Source organism: Peromyscus maniculatus, chromosome 12 (genome assembly GCF_049852395.1).
Source record: "Peromyscus maniculatus bairdii isolate BWxNUB_F1_BW_parent chromosome 12, HU_Pman_BW_mat_3.1, whole genome shotgun sequence".
Lineage (NCBI taxonomy): Eukaryota > Metazoa > Chordata > Mammalia > Rodentia > Cricetidae > Peromyscus > Peromyscus maniculatus.
The window spans coordinates 46,420,913-46,445,714 of NC_134863.1; the positions used below are offsets into that span (position 1 = coordinate 46,420,913).

A 24,802-nucleotide genomic window follows, 5' to 3' on the forward strand; every position below is an offset into this window, starting at 1 on the left:
GTTTCTTAGAAGGAGTCTTTTTGAAAGGAGAATTCAGAGGACTTGATGGACATACATACATTGACTTAGAGCTGTGACATTGCTTCAGTAGATCTGTCCCAGCACAGCTGTATTGCGGTCTGAAAGACCAGCTTCCAGGCTGCTGCAGGGTAGTGAAGAACACACCACAGAGTCGTGAGGCTCCAGGGGCTTTTTCTGTCTGAGGGTCTCAGGAAAGACCACACGCAGTCTGATGGTCGCTTTCTTCACTCTCTCGCTTCTCACCTTGGCTTCTCTGTCTGTTTTCTCATGTTGGCTCCAGCTCCTCTTTGCTTCTTACAGCTGTTTATACTCAACAGAAGCTTTCATGGTGAACATAGGAGTTACATTTTAGGGTCTCATTTCAGAAAACAGTAAGAAACAGAGCCACCCCGACAATACATATGTAATAAATCTTAGCTCTCTAATCGCTGGGGCTGTAATCTTGCAGTTGCAACTTCAAAGAAAGATCCACTTATTGTTATCTATTTAGAGAGATAGTTAAACTGTTGAGGCGTCTAAGAGAAATAAGGAATTTGTGCATATATCCTATATTTCTAACTGTAGTAACATTATAAACTAACATTTTGTAATTAATAGAAATGCTGGGCTTTCTTGAAGTTTTTTTTTTTTTTTTTTTTTTTTACAGAAAGAGATCTGTGTCATAAATGCTTTGATTAGAACTCAAGTTTATCTTAAATTTCTTAATATGAGCTTACTATGGCATTCTCCAAGGCACAGTAACAATAAAAGGTTTTTAAGTCTTGAAATAGGATACTTTCCTATCCTGTGTGTAACTTCTGATTGTCTAAGAACACCTGCATCCCTCATTAGGGACTACAGAGTCAAGTTATTTTCTGTAGCTTTGACTAGTCAGAATATATTTTCACAATTTGAGGTCAGGAATGGGTGTAAAGAAATGAATGATGTACCAGCTAGCAGTAGTTGGGCTGTCTTTGTGTTTACAGCCTAGCCCGGCAGCTTAGCTGTGTGTCCTTGTGAGAGCAAGGCACCTGGTCCGATCTAAAGCTCTTTTGAAGCTTTGCGTCACCTCACGATGTACAAGAAGCCTGTAACTGCAGTTCTCAATATAAAGATTAAAGGAATTTGAGCCAGTCCGGACTCAACTGTTTTCCTATGTCAGCCTGAGTTCTGATGTCAAACAGCTTTTAGGTGTGACTTACAGACCTCGTGTGCAACTGCAGGCCTAACTATGAAAAAATCCTAGTATTATTTCTATTCATCAACATTATACAGCTTAGGAAGAAATCATCTTCCTGACCTTCCACAGATATGCATGTGCCCAGTAGGTGACTATATTCATGAGATAAACACACAGGCAGTGGAGGAATTACACAGCCGTATTGCACATGTGAAATTACAGACAGAAGCAAACAGCATTCAGAGTCTGTGGCCTCATAAGCCTTGCTTGAATGAGGTTCCTCTATCAGAGAATTATTTATCTGGTGGGTTGACTGTAGCTAGAGTTTTCCTGCCTTGCCCACAGGACAAATCTTTGTCACCCACCAGTCCCACAGCCGCTCAGACCCAGCCAAGTAAACACAGAGACTTATATTGCTTACAAACTGTATGGCTGTGGCAGGCTCTTGCTAACTGTTCTTATAGCTTAAATTAATCCATTTCCATAAATCTGTACCTTGCCACGTGGCTGGTGGCTTACCGGTGTCTTCACATGCTGCTGGTCATGGCGGCAGCTGGCAGTGTCTCTCTCCTCAGCCTTCCACTTCCCAGAATTCTCCTCTCTCCTTGTCCCACCAACTTCCTGCCTGGCCACTGGCCAATCAGTGTTTTATTTATTAACCAATCAGAGTAATTTGACATACAGACCATCCCACAGCAGTTGACACCTGAATATAAATTGCCATGTGCTGTGTTATGCCATGGCCTGTGACACGGTTGAAATACAAGATGAACACAGACTATATGGAGTGTAGGCATCTGTTGTAACCACCCTCCTCCCACTTCCTCTCAACAGCAGAATGGGTATGTAGACATTATTTAGAGCTTCCCAGAGACAGGCTGTCTAAATTATTGTTATTATCATTCTGTTATTGTAAAGAACGTGGTAACATGCCAACTCTTGTTCTATGTAACATCACGTACGAACTCAGTCTGTGGAGGAGTAATGCGGGCTGTAGCCATAGAAACTGACGTTTCCTCTGCAAACCTCTCTCTCCCTGGGGCACCTCATGGTGCATATGAGCAATGGTAGGTGAAGACCGAAAGCTCTGCTTTAGCCTTATCCTGCCAAGAATGACTACTATCCCCGTTACAGACAACTGGAATAGAATTATGTGAGAATGATAGAAAATACCAGTGGTGAACAGAAAACTTAAATTATCTACTTTAGGTAGTATATTCCACATGGCAGTTTTCACTATTTTAACGTATAAATCTTAATTACTATGCTTTAAATTAATCCTGGAGTAATTTTAAACTTACATTTATTCTAGCTACTCATTCTCCTTTCCTTTTTAATTCATTAATTATTCCAATTATTCTTGTTTTCCTCAATTATTATTATTATTATTCCTATTTCCCCAACTTCCTCAAATTCATGACCTCTTCTTTAATTGTTATACACACACACACACACACACACACACACACACACACACACACACATGTATAAGCAAATGCAACCCGCTGAGTCATTAGTGTTTCTTTTTAATTAATTAATTAATTAATTAATTAATATCATACATTATATCCCGACTGCAGTCAGTATTGCTTCTTTTGTGTATATATGTTTAGGGCTAGTAACATAGGATTATATAACCTGTCGTGGCTCATCCCTGGAAAATACTAAATCTCTTTCTCTCTCCATTAATTGCCAGTAGCTCTTCATCTGGGGAAGGACCTTGTGAACTTTCTCCTATCCACGTTAGCATTTCACTGGTGGTGGCATTGTTCAGGTCTAGTTTAGGCAGCCATATTGTTGACATTTCATGGGCGCAGTTTCCTGTCATGTAAAGAAGATGCTGTCTTGCAGCAGAAGTTCTGATCCTCTGGCTCTCACAGCCTTTTGGCTTCCTCTTGGGGTGTTCCTTGAGCCTTAGGTGTAAGGATTTAGTTGTAGATGCATCAGTAGGTATTGGGCACTTCATGGTCTGCCCTCTGTCTTTTTGCCAGTTTTGCGTTTTTAAATGGTCTCTATGTGCACAAAAAGAAGCTTCTCTGATGAGGAATGAGAACTACACTTATCTGTGGACATTAGGATAAACTTCAGAATGCAGTTAAAAATATACAACAGTAGATTCTCCTCTGGGGCCCATGACCTCACCAGCTATGGGTAATTTTTTAGTTTATAGTACTAGGCATGATTTCCTCCTATTGAGTGAGTCCACTTCCAATTAGGTGGCTGTTGTTCACTCCCAGGATATAAGTGCCACCATTGCATCCTTGAGGAACTCCTGCAGTGCTGGTCATTCATTGCTAAGGTTCCCAGGCTTTACAGCTGGGTAGGACTGTTGCTTTTCTCCCTTGGCAGCTTGCGTAGCACCTTCAGATACTGTGAGAACTCGTCTTCAGGGAGGAGGCTTCCAGGTCAGATCCACCTGGATTTCTCCAAGTCCTGTGTCTGAAGTGTGTGGTGTCGTCAGCAACAGGGTCTCACCTTCAAGTTCTGGAAGGCAGCCAGGGCAATGACAATAGCCTATATTGTTTTGGAGTCTCATGGGTTCTCCTCACAAAGCTGCTTTGTACTGCCTATGTTGTTGAGGATAGAATTTTTGCAGTGAATCGATCACCTTTTAGACTTTTCTTTCATGGAAAAACATTTTATAACTGATCAAATTTCATTGCTCATTATTGGTCTGTTTTGATTTTATTTCTTCATGACTCAATCTTGGTAGTCTGTAGTTTGTTTATGATTAGGAATTTATAAGTTTTCCCCAGAGTTTCCCAGTTTGAGGAATATAATAGTTTGTAATATTTTCACACTCCTTTTCATTTTAGATTTATCTGTTGTAATAGCTCTGTTTTTACTTCTAATTTTCATCTGTGTTAGTTTATCTAAAGTTATTTAAAAGCTTGTCTGTTTGTCTTTTCAAATAAACAACTTTTAGTTTTGTTGATCTTTTGTACTGTTTTCCTAGTTTAGGTTTCTGTTGAAATCTTTACAGTTTTTTCTTTCTGTTGTTATTATTCTCCTTTTTTTTTCCATTAAGGCATAACATTAAATCATTTACTTAGTGATTTTTAAAACCGTTAACTACTAGCATGCAAAATAGTGGGTTTTGTTGTGACATTTTGTAAAGATGTATTTTTATTTTTAATTGTCTGTGTGTGTGCACAAATGTGTACACACGAGTGCAGGTGCCCTCGGAGGCCAGAGTTGTTGGATCAGAGTTATAGGTGGTTGTGAGCTGCCCAACTCCAATTAACTCTGGTCCTCTGGAAGAATCGAACTTGGGTCCTCTGCAAGAGCAAGTATATGTGTTCTTAATCACTGAGCCTTCTCTCCACCTCTTACTGTGACATTTTAATACATGTATATTTTAATACATATATATCATTATACTTTGATCTTAGTTGCCCCCCCTCCTTCTTTGAACTTCAAATATCCCTACTGTTTTCATGTCACATGTATTTTTTACCTTCCTATGTCTCCCCCTCCATACCTCCTCTTGCACTTCTTTGTTCATTCTCATAGACCTTTTTCTACATTCATGTCTTCTATATGTATTTATGCAGCATGTGTATCTAAATTTAAGTCTAGATTCTTCATCTGAGAGAAAACAGTCTTTGTCTCTCTGTGTCTGGCTTATGTCATAATTTTCATTGTTCTTTACAGCTGAATAAAATTCTATTGTGTTTATATACAACATTCTCTTTATATATTTTTCTACTGAAGGAGTTTCGGGCTTGTTCTAAATCCTAGCTTTTTTTGTGTGTCAATAGTGTAGCAATAATCTTGTGTATTTAAGTCTTTCTGTCGTATGCTTAGTTTTCCTGTGGTATAGATCCAGGCACAGTATGGCTGGTTCTGTATTTTGAGGATCTTCCATACTGATTTCTGCAATGGCCAAGCCGATTTACACACACCCACTAGCAATGTATCAAAGTTCCCCTGTCCTTGCAACCTTGCCAGCATTTGTTTTCTTGATGATAGCAATTCTGATATTGATGCAATGGAATCTCTCTGCATGTTTAACTTAAGAGTTCCTTGATAGGCTTAAAGATCTTGAATACTTTTTTTTTTTTTTTTTGGTTTTGGTTTTGGTCTTTTGAGACAGGGTTTCTCTGCGTAGTCTTGGCTATCCTGGAATTTTTTTCTGTAGACCAGGCTGACCTCAAACTCACAGAAATCCACCTGCCTCTTTTGGGGTTAAAGCCACGAGCCACCACCAACACCATAAGATCTTGAATACTTTTTAAAAAAATGTGTAGGCCAATTGTGTTTCTTCATTGGAGAACTGTCTCTGTCTCTCTGTCTGTCTGTCTCTCTCTTTTTATTTAATTTTTTTCATTTTACATATCAACCCCAGTCCTCCCTCTCTCCCCTTCTCCCGCTCTCCCCCACCTCCCCCCATCCCACCCCCCATCTACTCCTCAGAGGGGGTAAGGCCTCCCTTGGGGAGTCAACAAAGTCTGGCATACCAAATTGAGGCAGGACCAAACCCCTTTTCTCTGTATCAAGACAGAGCAAGGTATCCCTCCATAGGGAAGGGGCAGAGAACTGTCTCTTTAATTCATTAGTTCATTTATTAAGTGAATGATTTGTTGTATTTTAAATTTTTTATAGGTTTTTCTTTTATAGATTCCATGTTAATTCCTGTTTGATATATAATTGTTAAGGTTTTCTTTTTCCATTCTGTAGATTGTTTCTTCAATTTAATGATTGTTTCATTTTCTATATACAAGCCTTAATTTCATGTAATTCTATTTGATAATTTTTGAGAGTATTTCCTATAGTACGGGAATTATTTTCAGGAAATCCTTGTCTTGTGCCTATATCTTGAAGAGTTTTCCTCTAACAGTTCCAAGAGTTTTAGATCCTACTCTAAGGTCTTTGGTCCTTTTGGAGTTGTTGTTTGTGAGGGATGAGAAATATGGACATAGTTTCATTCTTCCACATATGGTATTCAGTTTTCTCAGCACTGGTGGTTGAGGAGGCTTTTTTCCAGTGTGTGTTATTTTCACCTTTGTTGAAAATGAGGTGGCTGTAGCTGCAGAAACATTTCTCGATCTTCTGTTCTCCCTCTCAGGTTCTAACTAGGCCAGACCCTGCCCAACTTCCAAGATCAGAGGATATGAGGAATGTTCAGGGTGGTGGCTGCTGGATCTTTTATTCTTTCCATTGGTCTACGTGTATGATTTTTTTCCATTGCCACGTGACTGTGATTCTGTAATGTAGTTTGAGATCAGGTATTGTGATACATCCAGCATCACTGTCCAGGATTGCTTTCATTATTTGGGAGTCTTTTGTGCTTCTATATGGACTTTTGGATTATTTTTTCTAATTTTATAAAGAATGTCATTGAAATTTTGGTGGAGATTACATTAAACTATAGATTTCTCTCAATGACATTATCCATTTTCACAGTATTAATCCTGACAGTCCATGAGAAAGGAGGCCTTCCCAAACTTCTAGGTCTTGAATTTCTTCAGTGTTTTAAAGTTTTTATTATAGAGGATCTTTAACCTCCTTGGTTAGGCTTGTTACAAGGTATTTGTTTAAAAGCTATTGTGAATAGATTTTTTATCCCAACTTCTTTGCATTTTTATTGGTATGTATAAAAGCTACATTGTATATGATTTTTTTTATCCTGCTTTATTGCTGAAAGTATTTGTCAAATTTAAGTTTTCTGGAGGAATCTTCATATCTTCATGGTCTTTTTTAGCATTTGCGTGTTTGTATGATGTGTGTGCATGTATGTATTCACGTTCACGTGTATGTGAGTGTGTGTACATTCATATAGAGGCCAAAGGTTGGGGTTGGGTGTCTTCCTCAATTGTTATCCGCTTCATTTACTGGGGCCTGCCCACCTGGTTTTTACATGGACGCTGGGAATCTTGTATGTAGGCGCTGGGGACCTGTCCTCCAGGTCCTCATGCTTCTGCAACAGGCACTGGGAGCCTGGAGCCATCTCTCCAGCCCCTCTTTAGGGCCTGTTAGCTATAGCATCAAGTTATCTCTAAGCAGAGATAGTTTGCATTTAAAAATCAGTTTTATCTTTTAAATTTCTGCTCCAGTTTTTCTGTTTCCTTACTTTTAACTCCATTTCAATTAAAAAAATTTATATCACATTCTAGTTTTGTTTATAGTGCTTTGTGGTATTTTGCTGGGAAGTTACAAAGTCAAAACAGACTTTGCTTTGCCTTAGGCTTTTGTCTTCAGTAAATGAAACTTGCTAGTATAGTGTTACCTATATGCTCTTTGCCGAAAGTTGATGGCTGAGACTTCAGACTAACTAGAATGAATTGACTTAGTCAAAAGTTCTTTGTAAGTTAAACTGAGTATTAAAGTAATTATAAAGGGCTCAATAGTGTAATCATAGCAACAACTGATCCTTTTATTATGGTAGTACATTGGTAATATTTGTCTCTTATAGCTTTTAAATTTATAATTTATTTACTCTATTCTCAATCATTTTTCTTATAGGTTATATTTTACTCATCTTTTAGTTCCTTTCACTTATTTGAGTTACCTTAGTTGTGAATACCTTGTATTTTACAGTTGTAAACTGTTTAAAATATGTCTTTAGATATAGAGAATATTATATTACATTTACTTAGATTTAACTAACATATTTCTTATGTATCAAATTTGTGCTCATATTTTAAAAAGAAATATACTGCAAAGTAAAGATGCTATTTATATTTTACCTTCTTATATTTTCATCCTCTGTCTTTTAAATAATCCATAACTTAAATAGGTTTGAATTCTTCCAGACCAATTTTATATTTTCTTTTATATGGATCCTCTTTTGTATTTTTAAAAAATTGCTAGAAGTTTTATTCTTATCATGGAAACTTTTGTTTTTCTTCTTTCTTTTCTTCCTCCCTCCTTTTCTTTTGTTTCGCAGGGGTGGTGCGGGATAAGGTCTTTCAGTGTTGTTCTGGCTGTCTCAAAGCTCACTGTGTAGACTAGGCTGGCTTTGAACTCACAGAGATCTTCCAGTCTCTGCTGGGATTAAAGGAGGGCACCACCACACCAGGTCGAAAATTTGTTTTTCCCTCAACATTTTATTTTAGTTTTGCCCATAACTTAAATTTTTTAATTATTTTATATAGATAAAATTTGTTAACACATTCCAAGCTTTATTTTTTTCTTAAGGTTTGTTTTTGAACCATTTTTGAACTATATTAACAATTAGCTTTGGCTTATAATTGTTTTATTACACACTGATTGATTATCAGGGTATTTGTGTTGTTGAAATTTCACTTTTTAAGCTCTGACTTGCCTAGTTTATGTAAGATTATTCTTTCATTTTGCAGATACAGTGTTGATAGCCTGTCTTTCCCCCAGAGACCTTTGGGAGTGAGTGTAAGGGTGAGACAGAGATGGAAACTTTTCAAATCTGAGTTCAGTAGTTCTGTTTGTTTGTTTTTGAGACTGGGTTTCTTTGTGTAGCCTTGGCTGCTGTGGAACTTGCTCTGTAGCCCAGAATGGCCTCAAACTCACAGAGATCCACCTGCCTCTGCCTCCTGAGTGTTGAGATTAAAGGTGAGCATCACCACACCCCAGCATCAATATTTTTTTTAAAAGTACCTATAGCATATAGTATCACACATAAGAATGTATTATTTTAGCCTATTGAATTTTTATTTGAATTTGTGTCAGGTGTCTTCTAAATTCATCTGAGCATTATTAGAAATGAATTTAATCCAATTCTGTTTTGCAGAGGCTCAAAACCAAGTAAGACAGATAACGTTTCTGCAAAGCAGACTCCATGTGTGAAGGAAAAGCACAGAGCTGATAGTGGCATTTCTGTGACATCTGATACTCAGCCCAAAGGTTTGTGATTGCTAGCAAACGGAAATTAGAATTTTGCTTATTGTATTTACAGCAGTTTTTGTTGAATATTATAGTGATATTAAAATGATATGTGAAAGTAAACAGTTATCTAATATAAATAAAATTGCCAAAGCATCTATTTACGTATCTAAGTATATATTTATTTCTTTATTTGCCAGTCCCAAAAGTTAAATTTGAATATTGCTTTTTGTATTTTTATATGAATATGGAGTAAAACTATCTATGAAGTTATGTTAGTTTGGCTATTCAAATCATTGTTTTTATGGATTTTAACATTACTGTTATCTGGAATTTTATTATGAGCTACCCACTGTATTCTCTTACTATAAAATGCATTGGTCAGAACTTCTTTTAACTCTGAAAGGATGCCTACCTAAGCCAGTTTTAGCAAACATGAAGGTAAATATATCTCAGACTTCTAAAACTTCTTCATATGTCTCCTGATATATATAATTAATAATATTATGACTCCTTTACTTTTAATTTTTCTTTTAAGATTAAATTTTTTTTTAACCAAAATTTATGAAAAACTAGTTTACTACCTTAGCCATTAGAATGTCTTCGGATTGTTGGTAGTTTAAAACAAAGTGAGATATTTTGTTTTCTGAGTAATTTTCTAAATTATTCATGAGAAAAAATGGCCTTTAATCACACTATGCAAAAATTTATGTATTTCATTTTAAATATAACTATTAGGATTCTCTTTGTGTGTGTGGGAGTTGTTGTTGTTAGGGGTGTGTTGGTGTGTGTGTGTGTGTGTGTGTGTGTGTGTGTGTGTGTGTGTGTGTGTATGCCTGAGGAAGCCAGAGAAAGGTTTTGGCCTTTCTTATCATTTTCTGTCGTACTCCTTTGGGATAGACTCTTTCCCTAAACTGGCAGAGCTGGGTTGGCAGCCAGCCAGTAAGCCCCAGCCAGCCTCTTCCCTCCACCCTGTTGGAGCTGGAGTAGCAGGTGTATGCAAGACCATGCCTGATAGGTTCCAGGAGTGCATGTCCTTGTAGTTGGGTAACAAGTAATCTTAATCATTTAACTATCTCTCCAAACCCTACAATATTTTCTTAGTAGACCTCATAGAAACGAAGGAAACCAGACTTAATGTTTATGTATACAAGAAGCCAGTGGAAACTTTTTTTTTTTTTTGAGGGCAATTACTAGAGAAAGCATTGCAACTTTGTAGAGACAAGCTTCCACATAGCCACTTAGTACATGGTGGGAACATTTCTTAGGAACGATATGAAACTTGTTAGTATAGCGTTATTTATATGCTCTTAGCCTTACGGTTAGTTGTTAGGGCTTGAAGACCAACCCGAGCGAATTGACTTTAGCCGAAGTGTTTTGTAACTGAAACTGGCTGAGTCTTATTTTGAATACTTGAGATTTTATGAGTCATGTGGTGTGGTTGGGGACACTGACTAGCTCCACCTCGTCTTATTTCTGTTTTCTGTAGCTCTTTCTCTTTTGTTGCTATTCATTTCCACTTTCTTCCACTCACTCTCATAATCACACAGACACAGGCTATTATTTTGTCATAAACTTTCTTCCTAGGGCTGCCTTGGTTCTGTCTCAGAAACTCTAGTAGGTGTGCTATCAGTTTAACTTTATTCCAGGATTTTTCAAATTATTCTGGATCAGTGAATTAACACCATATTATGAAAATGACCATGTTGCCAAAACTAACATAAAGATTTAATGTAATCCCCACCAAAATTCCAGTGACCTTCTTCACAACACTTGAAAAAATAATCCTAAGTGTTCATATGGAAACAGAAAAGACATCCAGACCAAAACTAAATAGGCAGAACATTGCCAGGAGGTATCACAATGAGTGACTTCAGTTTATACTACAAATCCACAGTGACAAACACAGCATGCTACTCCCACAAAACAGACACATAGACCAATGGAATATAATCAAAGACCCAGAAATAAACCCATGCAGCTTTAAAGAAAAATTCAGTCATGAAATTTGCCAGGAAATGGTTGGATCTGGAGCTTATTATATTAAATGAGGTATAAGGTCTCCTGGGTTCTGATTTGAATATTATGTGTAGTTATGTGGGAATGAGTGTGCATATAGGTCAGAAACTAGAAAGTAGGTTGGCTACAGGGTTACTGGGGAGAGGAACTGGGGAGGATTGATGAAGAGAAACCAAAGTATAATGAGTTCCATAATGAAACTCATTGCCTTATATGCTAATTAAAACATACAGAATAATAATAAGAGAATTGCTGGCCGGTAGTGGCGCACACCTCTAATCCTGGCACTCTGAAGGCAGAGGCAGGTGGATCTCTGTGAGTTTGAGGGCAGCCTGGTCTACAGAACGAGTTTCAGAACAGTCAGGGATACAGAGAATCCTGCCTTGAAAAACAAAACAAAACAAAAGGGTAATGAAGTATTTTCTCTGAATTTGCTAAATACAAATGGATGGAATATTGTAAATGTAATTCTTATTTTATAGCTTTTTATTGTATATAGCTTTACCATGTTGAAACCTTTCATTTTTACTTAGACAGAAAGGGGAAAATGTTGTGGAATATTAGTTTAAGATGTAAAATGTTTAAGATGTAAGATCAATGTTACATTCATTTATGCTATGGAATATTTTTTAGTGATGCAAAGATGTGTTACATTCTTTTACATTGCATTTAACTCTGTAAAGATGCGTGCCTTTGCTTGCCTCAAAACACCTGATTGGTCTAATAAAGAGCTGAATGGCCAATCACTAGGCAGGAGAAAGGATAGGCAGGGCTGGCATGCAGAGAGAATAAATAGGAGAAATCTAGGGAGAGCAAGGAGTGAGGAGCGAGAAAAGAAGGAGAGGAGGATGCCAGAGGTTAGCTACCCAGACACACAGGCAGCCACAGAGTCAGAAGGGAAGAAAGATATATAGGATAAAGAAAGGCAAAAAGCCCAGAAGCAAAACATAATTAAAGAGAAACAAGATAATTTAGGTTAGGAAAGCTGGCTAGAAACAAGCCAAGCTGAGGCCGGGCATTCATACATTAAAAAAAAAAAAAGAAAAGAAAAGAAAGAAAGAAAGAAGGAAAGAAAACAACAATGAAAAAGGATAATTAAAGAAAAAGATAACTTTTCTGATACTGGTTGTTTGAAGCTTTACCACAAAGGACATTCTAAAGTAAATCACAAGTGTAGTATTCCTTTTGTAGAGAAATGAATCTGCCTTGTAGAATTTTCTTTTTCTTTAAACTGTAAGAATACATTGGAAATGCTTAATATGTTTTATTGGTAGGAATTTTGTGACTTTTGAATTTCATTTAATAGGAATATTTCCATGTTAAATTGTATATAGTATATTAGTAGAACCTTAGTTTCACAATGCCCAGCTCTGTATAATAAGTTTACTCCTATTTTGGCTTACTGCTTTGTAAGTAGTAAATTATTTGAAGGTAGAGTCCTATAAAATATGTTTTGTCAGCTTTTCTCACGTTCCCTTTTCCTTTATTTGTTCCTTTGTTTTTGAGATACTATGTAGACCAAGCTGGCCTTGAACTCACAGCGGTTCACCTGCCTTTGCCTCCTGAGTGCTAGGATTAAAGGTGTGCCCACTGTACCGGACTCTTCTTAGTCTTTTACTAACTTTTTTTTTTTTTTTTTTTTTTAGAAATTTTGATATTTATGTTAAGAAATTGTGGTTGATCTTTTACAATATTTTATTAGTCTTTGAGATTTTCATACAATATATTTTGAACATATTTACACCCACTCCTAATTCCTCCTACATTCACACTTACCTTTTCTGAATGCCTCCTGTACTGATGGTTTTATTTGAAAAACCTTTGCCTTGACTCTCAAGTTGTGCTGTCCATACTGTATCTGACTTTTTACTGATTTGAAATACAAGTAAAATTTACTGTTTTTAAAAGTATTGTGTTAATGATTTCTGGGAAGCTTATTATCTTTGGAGAAGGAATAGGATAGTTGTTTCTTTCATCTTTTTTTTTTAAGTTGGAAAGTTGAAGCCAGTCATTTAATTTTCTTCCCTCCCTCCCTCCCTCCCTCCCTCTCTCCCTCCCTCCCTTCCCCCTCCCTCCTTCCCTCTCTTCTGTCTCTTCCTCCCTTCTCTCCCTCCGTCCCCCCTCCCACTCTCTTTCTCTTTTTGGATTTCCCTGTGGAACTCTGGCTGTCCTGGAACTCACTATGTAGTTCAGGCTGGCCTGGAACTCAGAGATCTGCCTACCTCTGCCTCCTGAGAGCTGGTGTTAAAGGCGTGGGCCACCACTGCCAGGCCTGAATCTAGTATTTTTAAAATTAATGTAAGTTGTGACTAAATGTGGCTTGCTTTGTGATTTGGGCATGTAAATTTGGAGTTGATTCTCATATAATAATGATTTAGAAAATTAAATAATTCAAACTTCCCATTAAAACGTATAGGAAGGTATTTTTTTGTGTGATGTATATTGTTAACTGAAATAAAAAGCATTTTTAGTGATGACTGACATGGCTTTCCAAAATGATACTTTTTACTTAAAAAAGAAGTTCTTCAATTCAGAATGGGGGTTTATTGGATTGGGAGAATTTTGACTATTAAAAGAAGAAGCAGATTATCAAGCATTTCCTTGTAAATGATCACATTCCACAGACAACTGGTAAGGAAAGATATTTTGGCTCCTTTCCAAAGAACAGCAATCATAGTTTTACTCTTAAATTTTAGTGCCTTTACTTTTAAGTTAAATATATTGTGACTAGTTTTAAAAATCGTGGTAAATTATACAAACATTTTAAAAGACAGATTTTCAATATTTTCATAAGACCCTTTAAATATATTATCAAATGTATTTATTAGCTGGGCAGTGGTGTTTAATCCCAGCCCTCAGGAGGCAGAGGCAGGTGGATCTCTGAGTTTGAGGCCAGCCTAGTCTACAGAGTGAGTTTCAGGACAGCCAGAGCCACATAGAGAGAAACCCTGTCTTGAAAAAAAATCAAAACAACAACAACAACAACAACAAATGCATTTATACCAAATAGAGAAACCATGGTTAGCTGTTTCATTTGTATTACTTCTTGAAGGGATATTTCCTCCCCACAGAATTTATAAAATGCCCCTCACATCTATTGTCTGAAGAACAGAGCTGGTTAATGTAGGACGTACCTTTATGTTTTCTTCCAGTGTCACTACAGAACAGAGCTGGTTAATGTAGGATATACTTTTATATTTTCTTCCAGTGTCACTATAGAGGTTTTAACATGAGCTTTAGACAGTGTATTGATTTCAATACAGCTATGAACTCATGTAAGAGGAACTTTTGTATGTTTTGGGCATAACTGTGCCTTTTATGTTTTTTAAAGACTTTAATAGTGGAAATAAAGGTTGTGACTATCTTGAAGAGGGGACCAGAAACAAGAACGCTTCACATTCTTGTTCAGAAATGGAACACACTCCAGTTTCGAGGAAGAGAAAGAAAAGAGTTAGAAGTAATATACAGGATTCTCATAATTCTAAATCTTCTTTGGATAAGTCACCAGAATATATAGTAAGTAGATGTATTTAAATGCTATAGGGAATGATTTTGTGCTGTGATAAAATGAGTTAACTGTAGCCAACTAATGAATAGTCTTTGAACTTTCTACTTTACTGGACTTTTTTTTAGTTCTTTGTAAACTTTATTTTTTAAATTTTAAATCGCATTACTTTTATTTCACGTTATTATTTCCGTGTGTTTGTGTGTGTGTGTGTGCACGCGCGCGCGCGTGCGCGCAAGCGTACTCGTGCTTGTGTGCATGCACACGTGTGCTCATGTGTAGATGGCTATCAGAACACAATTTGTGGGAGTTGCTTCCCTCCTCTCACGGTGTGTGCACAAGTGATCAAACCCAGATTGTCAGGCTTGGTGGCAAGAGTTTTCACAAGTTTTGATGTTCTTTCTTATTTTTGCTTTTGTTATTAAAGAGCAATTTTTGTTACGACTTTGGAAATAAAAATGTTAAAAAGAATCCAGTCATTCTAAAGTTTATTTAGCTCTGACTTTGCCACATATGGAAATTTTTTTCTTAAGATTTATTTATTTATTATGTATACAGTGTTCTGCCTGCATGTATGCCTGCAGGCCAGAAGAGGGCACCAGATCTCATTGTGGATGGTTGTGAGCCACTACGTGGTGGCTGGGAACTGAACTCAGGACCTCTGGAAGAGCAGCCGGTGCCCTTAACCTCCAAGCCACCTCTCCAGCCCAGAAATTTCTTTATTTGACCCTTTAAAAATTATTGGGGCATCAGATTTGATGGGTTAAACCCTGTATCATTGTCTTTGGGTGGCACTGCCAAGCATAATTAGCATAGCTGTGTACTGTCTGTCCACATACTTACACAAATGGTACACTTTCATTTTTATGTTATTCCTGATGAATTTAAGTCTTAGACGTATACCTTAGGGAAACGCAGTGGAAAAATGTCATCTCTCTACTTTCTAAAAACTGTTCAGAAAGAAGAAGAAAATGACTCAACAGTTCCCAGTAAGCTTGAGCAGCCAAGTGACAACTGTCACGAGGACCCAGCACCCCCCGAAGGAGCCCCACCTGAACCTGCAGAGAGCGATGCCACCAGCGTGTGCTCACTTGCTGCTCAGGAGTCAGGTGTCACCGCTGCCTCTGGGAGGGCCTGTTCACCCACCCGAAGCTCGGAGAGCTCCGTTTCTCACACCGAGGTGGAGGGCTCTTCCCCGGCTGAGAAGGACGAGGACTTGACCGTGAAAGAAAAGTCTCTTGTAGGTGGAAACAGTGAAGAGAACCAATTGTTGATCTCAGCTGAACCAAGTAAGTAAAAGAAGATTGTAAAGACACTCCTTTTCAAAGCTTTACTCAGAGCTTTTGCTTTTCTCAAATTTTCCTAAGGCCATAAGCTGTTTGAGCCTCTGGGAAATATATCAAATTTAGGAAAAACATCCTGGATGGTTCCCTTATGAATCTTGTAATACTAATTCAGGCAAACAAGTAGAGTCTGGAAACAGTAAAGTTGTTTTGTTTTTGTCCTTTAGATTTATTTATTTTATTTTATGTGTGAGTGTTTTGCTTGCATGTTTGTGTATGTGCACCACATGCATGTCTGGTGCCCTCAGAGGCCAAATGAGGGTGTCACATTCCCTGGAACTGGAGTTACAGATGGCTGTCAGCCACCATGTGGGTGCTGGGAAGCAAACCTAGGTCCTTTGTAAGAGCAGAAAGTGATCTTAATCACCGAACCCTCTCTCCAGTCCTGAGAGTAAGTTTTAAAGATATTTACCATGAAGTAGCCCAGTAGTTTTAAAAAAAGATTCTCTGAAGACTGTTATTATTGTATGTTGTTGGAGTGGAATTTAAATTCAACTTGATTGTCATTAATTTGATTTAGTCAATTCTTAAAAATTGTTGTTGTCCTCTGACACAAAAATTCAAAATTCTACAGGGTACACAATGAGTTGCATCTATATCTTCTAGCCATTCATTACCCCCACCACAAGAAAGTAATGTGAAAGGACTCAGGACACAATTTAGAGTGATATCGTAATGCTTTGTCAAAACTAGAAATTGTTTGGAAACTTGTCTGTTAGTTCTATCACTGTAACAGAATGCCTGATATAATTACATAATTAAAGCCTGGGCTGGGAATATAGCTCAGTGGCATTATGCTTGGTTATTATTTACAAGACTCTGGATTCAATCTCCAGCACAAAAGAAAGAGAAAAGAAAGAGAGAAAGAATAAAATACTGATTTTGGTTCAGAGTTGAGAGAGGGAGGTGAGGAAAAGATTTATTTTGGCTTAAAGTTACCTAGGCTTCTGTTCAAGATTGAGTGGACCCAGTGCTTTGGGCTGCTGCGGGTGAATGTTCTAGAAGGCAGGAAATGTCAGGAGCATACAGTAGAGTGAAACCACATATTTCATTTTCCAGGGGGCAAAGGGAATGGCTTGGACAGCAATTCCATATCCCTGTGGCAAGCCTCAGTGACCTAGGGATGTCTAGTGACCTGTGCATCTTCCACTGCTAGGCCGCACCTCTGAAAGGCTCCACTTTATCTCAGAAGTAACACTTATGGGCCCAAGTTTTTAACTTGTAGATCCCTGAAGACACTCAGTACCCAGAGTGTACCATGTTTACTTTTGGCTTTAGTCAGGAAGCTGTTGACTAGTAATGCTAATATGAAATCTGTTTATGACAATACTAATCAGCTAGTGAAAGACAGGTTAGACTTAAGTTGAATTTAGGTACTTAGGTTTAATGTGATTATTCAAGATATTTAAGTAGAGAGTTCTTTTCTGTAAGTCATTATTGTGACACATTTAAAACATACTTTCCTTTTTAGTTGTTGTTTCCAGTGATGAAGAAGGACCCATTGAACACAAGAATTCGGCAGTTCTGAAGTTACAGCCTAGTCGAGATTATGAGATTGCAAGTGAACACCAGGGTCCTTCTGAAGCACAGTTGTCGGAACTACCCCTGAGTGCATGCGAATCTGTACAGGTAATTTACTTCTGCCTGCTCACAGAGTAGCAGTCAAGTGCTACTTTAAAAACCTTTCCTCTGTTTCACTGTCCAAGTTTAAAGCAGTTCTTTTACCTATTTCCTTATTTATATGTGGGGATGTGGGGAGGTGCAGGCCGTGGCACAGCTGTGGGTTAGAGGCCAACCTGCAGGAGTTCTCTTCGTCTGTTACGTACCTTCCAGGGACTGAGCTCAGTTGTTAGGCTTAGTGGAAGGAACCCTTATCTGCTGAGCCACCTTTCCAGCCCCCAGTGAAATAGTCTTTTTTTAAAAAAATTTTTGAGACAGGTTCTCTATGTAACAGTCCTAGCTGTCCTGGAACTCACTTTGTAGACCAGGCTGGCTTCGAACTCACAGAGATCCACCTGCCTCTGACTCCCGTATGCTGGCATTAAAGGCGTGCACTACCACCGCCCGGCCTCAGTGAAATATTCTTATTGCCTAATATCTACTTATTGTTTTAATAAGCAGAATATTATGATAAAGATGATGCATTTCCTGAGTGTGGGTTTTGCAACAGCTTTCCTGTTAGTTTTAGTGACATGCTTTTTAGTCTAAATATTCTGTGACTTGAATATTTTCTGTAGTTCTCATTGAACTATAACTTTGATATTTGTCTGCTCTTGGAGTAGTATGTCTACTTGGAATTATTTCTTTTCTTCACATCAAGTTGTCTATCTTCAAATATAGAATCTATAATAAAACATATAGATCTGATGTAACAGGGTTCTTAAGCATTTATGTTTCTCTTTAAAACCCTTTATTTATAAGCCAGGCGGTGGTGGTGCACACCTTTAGTCCTAGCACTTGGGAGGCAAAATCAGGTGGATCTCTGTGAGGCCAGCCTGGTCTACAGCGTGAGATCCAGGACAGGCACCAAAACTACACAGAGAAACCATGTCTTGAAAAACAAAACAACAACAACAAAATAGGTATAATGTCTTTCAACACATCTAAAATATCTCATACAATTAATCTCAAGTCTGTCTTCATTTTTACATATGCACATGCAAAATCTAAAAATGTCCAAGATTCAAAATTGAAAAATAAGTTTAAAATCTACATTTTTATACAAAACAATTTTAGTGACTATTTTTTCACATTAAGAATAGTATAAAAAATTTTAATAATAATTTAAAGAAGAATTTTGTCTTTGAATATAATTTCAGCTTTTTTTAATTCTTAGAAATTTATATACATTTATAATTTATTCTTTGTTAGACATCATCTGAATTCTGTCCATACAATCCTGACATGGAAAACATTTCCTGTATTATGCCTAACAGTGAAATGGATCTGAAACTGGATTTCGTATTTACTTCTGTGTATATTGGTAAAATAAAAGGAGCTTCAAAAGGTTGTGTCACGGTAAGTATATCCTATAACTTTCTATATGAAAATCTCAGTACTGTCTCCTCACCTGATTGCATAAAGACAAGCTGAAAATGGGCGATAGACATGCCAAAGTGGACAAGGGAAGGACCACAAGGCTTCAACCCCACACAAAGAGCTACAGGCAACTAAGAATGCTGAGAGCAGAAGACACAATCTTCCCCAGGGAAAAACACACTGTTTAGTTATCCAATACCAATGGTCTGCTCAGAAAACAAACACACAAGCAGCATTATACAGACTGAGCAGGTCATATTTAGAAATATATGTATATCTACATATACAGATATGCATGAAAACAATAATTAATGGACACAGAGGCTATGAATTTGAAAGAGCAAGGAGGGGCATATGGAAGGATTGGAGGGAGGAAAGAGAATGGGGAAATGATGGAATTATATTATAATCTCCAGAATAAAAGAAAAACTATAAAAACTATTAGTGATCATTTTTTTCCACTTTCAGAACAGTGTAAAGGTTGTTGTAGGCAAAAACTAGAACCAAACAAGAAAATCTACATAAAGACCACAAACAGTTTTGCATACCAAGACAGCACCTGCTAATTTGGAATGTATATAATTTCTTATTTCTCGTACATTCATATGGATTATAAAACAGTATTAGATGTATTGTTCTGCAGTTTACTACACTTATATGAATTTAATTTACTTCCCCTTTCCACTTTGGGATGGATGTCTTTTACAATTTCCATTTGTCATCCATTTCAATTGCCCTAGTGTTTTGCTTTAATTATCACTGGGTTTAAGTTGGCCACAGTAGTATCCGTTTATGGTCTCATTTGGGAGACTGAGGTGAGACGGTCACCTGAGCCCACAAGCTTGAAACCTTGTCTCAAAACAAATTTATGTCTTATTTCAGGAAAGCAGTTTAATAAAAACGTAGATTTATGTACATGAAGAAAGATTGAGAGAAATTCTGTAATATAGCATTATGATGGGAGAACATGTAGAGAGTGTTTAAAATTAAAACATATAGGAAGTAACAGAAGAGAAAAGAGTAAAAGTCTTAAAAAACTTCTTGGCCTTCAAGAGATATTTTATATGGATTCTTTTTCAGACAGAGTTCATGATTTTTTGTAACAGAAATGAAAGAAATGTTTTTTTTGTCTTTCAAACATCAGAGTACTTACTGTTAGACATTATTGTAATTAAGATAAATTTCTCACTATTATGATAGTTACTGTTTAGCTGGATTAGAAAACTAATGATGGGAAGTTAGGTAAATTGGAGCAGCTTTCTTTAGTTGGTCATTTGTTTCTTTCTTCAGAGAGTGCAGTAGTAAATATAATTTCTTTTTTAAAAAATGTTACCACTTATGATAATGAGAAAGGCTTACAAGGCACAAATGATGTTCAGAGAGCTCTTCTGACTGTTGAAGGGTATTACATGTTAGCATTACAGTCAACTTTATTCTTGTTTAAATAGATAGATGATTTCAAGAACTGGATTTCCTTCAGTATCACTTTCTTACCTGGGCTTTAAAATTGAGCTGGAATGGATCGGATGTTGTTATAGTAAGCATGCAGAGCTGTATATCAGTATCAGATTCTTGCCAAGTAGGTTTGGTAGAAGAAGAATATTTGATGGTAAGGAAAGGAAGAGAGAGTGTATGTGTAAGAAAGTTGATACTAGCGACATCATGCTACACTATTTCTCATTAATTGTAAAGTAGAAACAACAGAAGCAGAATTTGAACTCCAAACTCAGCACTTAGCCAGTATGCCTCCTTGCCTTACATTTGACTTCACTGGCCAACCCCGTGGAATAGGAGTTTTATACTTTTAAAAATTATAATATGAACTAATTTTTAAGTTAAGAAAATAAATGGAATGCAAGTAAACCAGTATTGTTGTTGAACACTTTGTTGCTTGTCTAGAACTCATATGCTGTCTATTTGAGTTTTGTCTTGTGTTCACAAGTTATATCTATGATATAGTCAATAATTTCATAAATGTATTGATCAGAAGAGAACTTAACCAAGCAAGTATAGGCAGACTTACTTGTTAGTAAGGGGAAAGAAAGCAATTATCAAAAGACAAATCTGATTTAGATAGTACATGGAAGGTTTTGCCTTGAGTGCAATTATAAGTACAACACTTAAGCTGAACAGACACGAAGAAGACATCCAGAGGAAATAGTTCAGTGAAGTAGAAGGATCAGAAAGAGCAAGGACCTCAGTCAGAAGGGAGTTCCCGAAAGGAACAAGGGAATGATTGCCGAGATAAAAGAATATGGTGGGGTATAGCCGAGTCTTCTGGTATGTTTAAAGTCTCATTACAGATAGACAGGGCATTGGCACCTTCGTTTGATCAGTTGACTCTTGTGAGTTTGGTTAATCCCTAAGAGAATAGTCTTCTTTGGAGATAGCTGCCTTGTGTGCTCTTCTGGCATTTCTTCGGACATTGTCTTACCTCTTAAAATTTCAGGACACACTTTTGAAAAGTAGGGTTTTACCAATTTTTATAAACGAGTATTTTGGTAAAGTTACTTGCACAGTTAAAGACTCTTAACCCTAAAACTAAGTCTTTATGTTGAAATAGTTCTTTGCTTTGATTCTTAGTACTTTTACTAAGTACTAAAAATTGAATAGTACTAAATACTCTAATACTAAGAAAATTGAGTAGAAACGCACTTGGAGTAGTAACTCATTTTTTGTTTCATATTTTTTTTAGTTCACAACGAAGTATATTAAAATCCCATTTCAAGGTAAGCCATCTTCTCTTAATGACATTTTTTTTTGAGTAATTCATTAGAAAAAGTTCTGAAATTCTTTCACAAGTTTTCCATCACTTTTCAGCATAGAAAATAAATAAACTGAAGGTAGTTTAATAACGTTTGATGTCAACATTTTTTGCAGTTCTAAATAAACCTTAAAATGTTTTATAGTACCAAAAGGAACATATTAATTATTGTTTTAATGACTATAAATCAGATGATAATAAAGTACTCTTGTAAAAATTTGACAGCTCAAGTATTTGATATACATGAAAATGATTAAGAACTAAAGGAAAAAAAAGCACATAAGCATATAGTATATATTTGTATAGACAGAGTTTTTTTTTTTTTTTTCCCCGAGACAGGGTTTCTCTGTGTAGCTTTGTGCCTTTCCTGGAACTCGCTTTGGAGACCAGGCTGGCCTCGAACTCACAGAGATCCGCCTGCCTCTGCCTCCCGAGTGCTGGGATTAAAGGCGTGCACCACCACCACCCGGCCGACAGAGTTTTTTTTATGCTATATCTTATCTAAGTAAAGCAGAATGGAAATGTAACTACAAGCTTAAATAGACGCAGACTGTTTTCTCATTCTGTCTACAAAAAAAAAGAAAAATTCCAGAATAATTAGTGATGAAAAATAATAACTGATAGAGAATAATCTCTTTAGAGAGTGAATTATAGAAAGAACAAAGAAGAAGAATGTACACACAGATAACACTTCAGATATGAACTAGAGTAAGAGAAGCTTCGTGACGACATTGAAGACGTAACTGAAGCAGCTTCAGTTCCTTGGCTCCTGCATGTTCAGACTTGAAAACTCTGTTATGGTAATAAATCCATTGACTGGATTAACCATTTAAGTAGTGAGAACGTATAAGCCACACAGCATCTTAATAGCTCTTGCTAGAAAACACTATTGTATTTAAGAACTAATTATTAAGAGCTAACGAAGTGTTGTCCTTGCTGAGCTCGTGTTCGGGCAGTCCCATTGGGAAGACTTGGTGGATGCGGCTTCTGACATCCATAGGAGACACACTCTCACAGCAAACTCCCTGGTCCTCTAGCTCTTACAGTCTTTCTGCCCCTCTCCCACGATGGTCCCCGAGCCTTAGTTCAGGTGTGTTGTAGATGTATCACTTGGGGCTGGGATGCACAACTGCAGTGGGATCAGTTGTGAGTTTTCTGTGATGGTCTCTGTCTGGGGGTAAGAAATACACTTAATCTGTGGGCATGAAGACAAATATTTAAAATGTAGTTAGGGACAGTGGTGGTTGTAGGTTCTTTTTCCTCCAGGATCTGTGGCTTCCCCAACTCTGAATAGTCGGCTAGGTTTTTAGAACCAGGCATGATTTCCCTCTTGGTGCGGCATCTTAAGTCCTTTTAGAGAGCTGTTGGTTACCACCACGGTATGCATGCCACTGCTGCACCCTTTGGATTATTGTGCCATGCTGGTAGTCATTGTGGTTCCTAGGCATCATAGCTGGGTTGGACTGTTGGGTGCCTCCCTCTTTTGGAAGCCTGCATGGTGGCTTCTGGTAGTGCGAGAGCTAGTCCTCAGGGAGGAAGCATTCAGGTCCATTCAGCTCAGGGGTCTCTGGGCCCTGTGTCTGATGTGCTGGATGTCTTCAGCAGTCTGGACTTACCTCACCTCTCCGGGGCAGCTAAGGGCAATAGCCTGTAATGTTTTGGGAGTCCCTTGAACAACGCTGACCAACAACTCTAAAGGAGGTTTTTTTTATCCTTGGTGTTGGGGTTTTTGTTAGATGGTCTTTGGGTCTTAGAGGGAGCATTGGCAGTCCAGATGGAAAGTTTCATTTACACTATATATGTATATGTGTACATAGACTTTCTATGGATTATAGGGATTTTGAGATTGGTAGTTAATAATATGATTCTTTATGACTTTTTCAGGCGTCCTTACTGTTATTTTACCCCCTCATTCCTCTGGATTTATCTCCTTCCCTAATGAGAGGCCCTCCACTTTCTCATTTCTCCTTCACTTGTACCACCCCCTATCGCCCTCCTGCAGTGATCCCTTTTCACTTTCCTGCTTCTGCACTAACTCTAGGCTGTGCACTCACTTGTGAAGATTTGAAGCTAGGAGCCTCCAGTAAGAGACAGCATACAGTGTTTTTCTCTCTGAGTCTGGTTACCTCACCCAATAGGATCTTTTCTAGTTCTGCCTATTTACCTGCAAAGTTCAGGAGTTTTTTTTTTTTTTTCCAGCTGCATAGTGGTCCATAATGTATATGTACCACACTTTGGTTATCCATTCGTTGGCTGTAGGGCATTTATGTTGTTTTCATTTTCTAACTATTGTGAATAGAGAAGCAATAAACATGGCCGGGCAGGAGTCTGTGAAGAACAATGTCAAGTTCTTTTAGCACATGTCAAGATGTTTTGCCATAATTTCTTTACTGTCCACCTCTTTTCTCAGATGAATTATTATTATTTATTTTTTGAGATTATAATAAAATTACATCATTTTCCTCCTCTGTCCTCCTTTCAACCACTTCAATGTGCCCTCTTTCTCTCTTTCAAATTCATGTCCTCTTTTTCTATAATATAATATTGTATATTATATAATTATATAATATATATCCCTAAATATATCACTGCAACTTGTTTAGTCCCTGTAGTGTTACTTGTATATATGTTGTCAGGACTGACCATTTGACATTGGATAACCAGTTGGTATGTTCTTCCTTGGGGAAGGCTGTTTCTCCCATTCTCCTCATTCCTTAGGTGACAATTTAAATTTCTCCTTTGGCAATTTCACACATATTCCTCCTCAGATTTCTTCTGGGCATGGTGCTTCATCACAGCAATAAAAACCCTTACTAAGCTATACAGTATATCAAGATGTATCAGAGATGGTGTATGCCTAAATAGATTACATTTTAAATTGCTTGTTTTATGTCTTTCAGTGTCCATGAATGAGATTTCACTGTTAGTGGACACCACACACTTAAAGAGGTTTGGGTTATGGAAAAGCCAGGATGATGATCACAGTAAGAAGACCCAGGCTATCCTTTTCCTCTGGGTTTCCTCGAAGTACCTTCAAGAGATTCAGACCCAGTTAGAAAATCCCATATTAAGCCAGCAATGTGAGTATAAAGATCATTCCTAAATTTTAGGAGAACCTCAAAGCTTATATGTGAAGTCATTTTTTTCTAAGA

At 37.3% G+C, this 24,802-nt stretch overlaps 1 protein-coding gene across 10 annotated transcripts in view; it reads left to right on the plus strand.

The window, feature by feature from the left end:
• Senp7 (SUMO specific peptidase 7) overlaps window positions 1–24,802 on the plus strand; it is a 107,403-nt gene that overhangs the window by 59,322 nt on the left and 23,279 nt on the right. For all 10 annotated transcript variants that reach the window (XM_076549007.1, XM_076548999.1, XM_076549003.1 and 7 more), the window contains 7 exons: window positions 8,889–9,001; window positions 14,331–14,515; window positions 15,463–15,793; window positions 17,319–17,476; window positions 18,719–18,865; window positions 21,582–21,615; window positions 24,551–24,730. In XM_076549007.1, coding sequence (XP_076405122.1) covers window positions 8,889–9,001; window positions 14,331–14,515; window positions 15,463–15,793; window positions 17,319–17,476; window positions 18,719–18,865; window positions 21,582–21,615; window positions 24,551–24,730 — 1,148 coding nt within the window. The remainder of the gene's footprint in view (window positions 1–8,888; window positions 9,002–14,330; window positions 14,516–15,462; window positions 15,794–17,318; window positions 17,477–18,718; window positions 18,866–21,581; window positions 21,616–24,550; window positions 24,731–24,802) is intronic.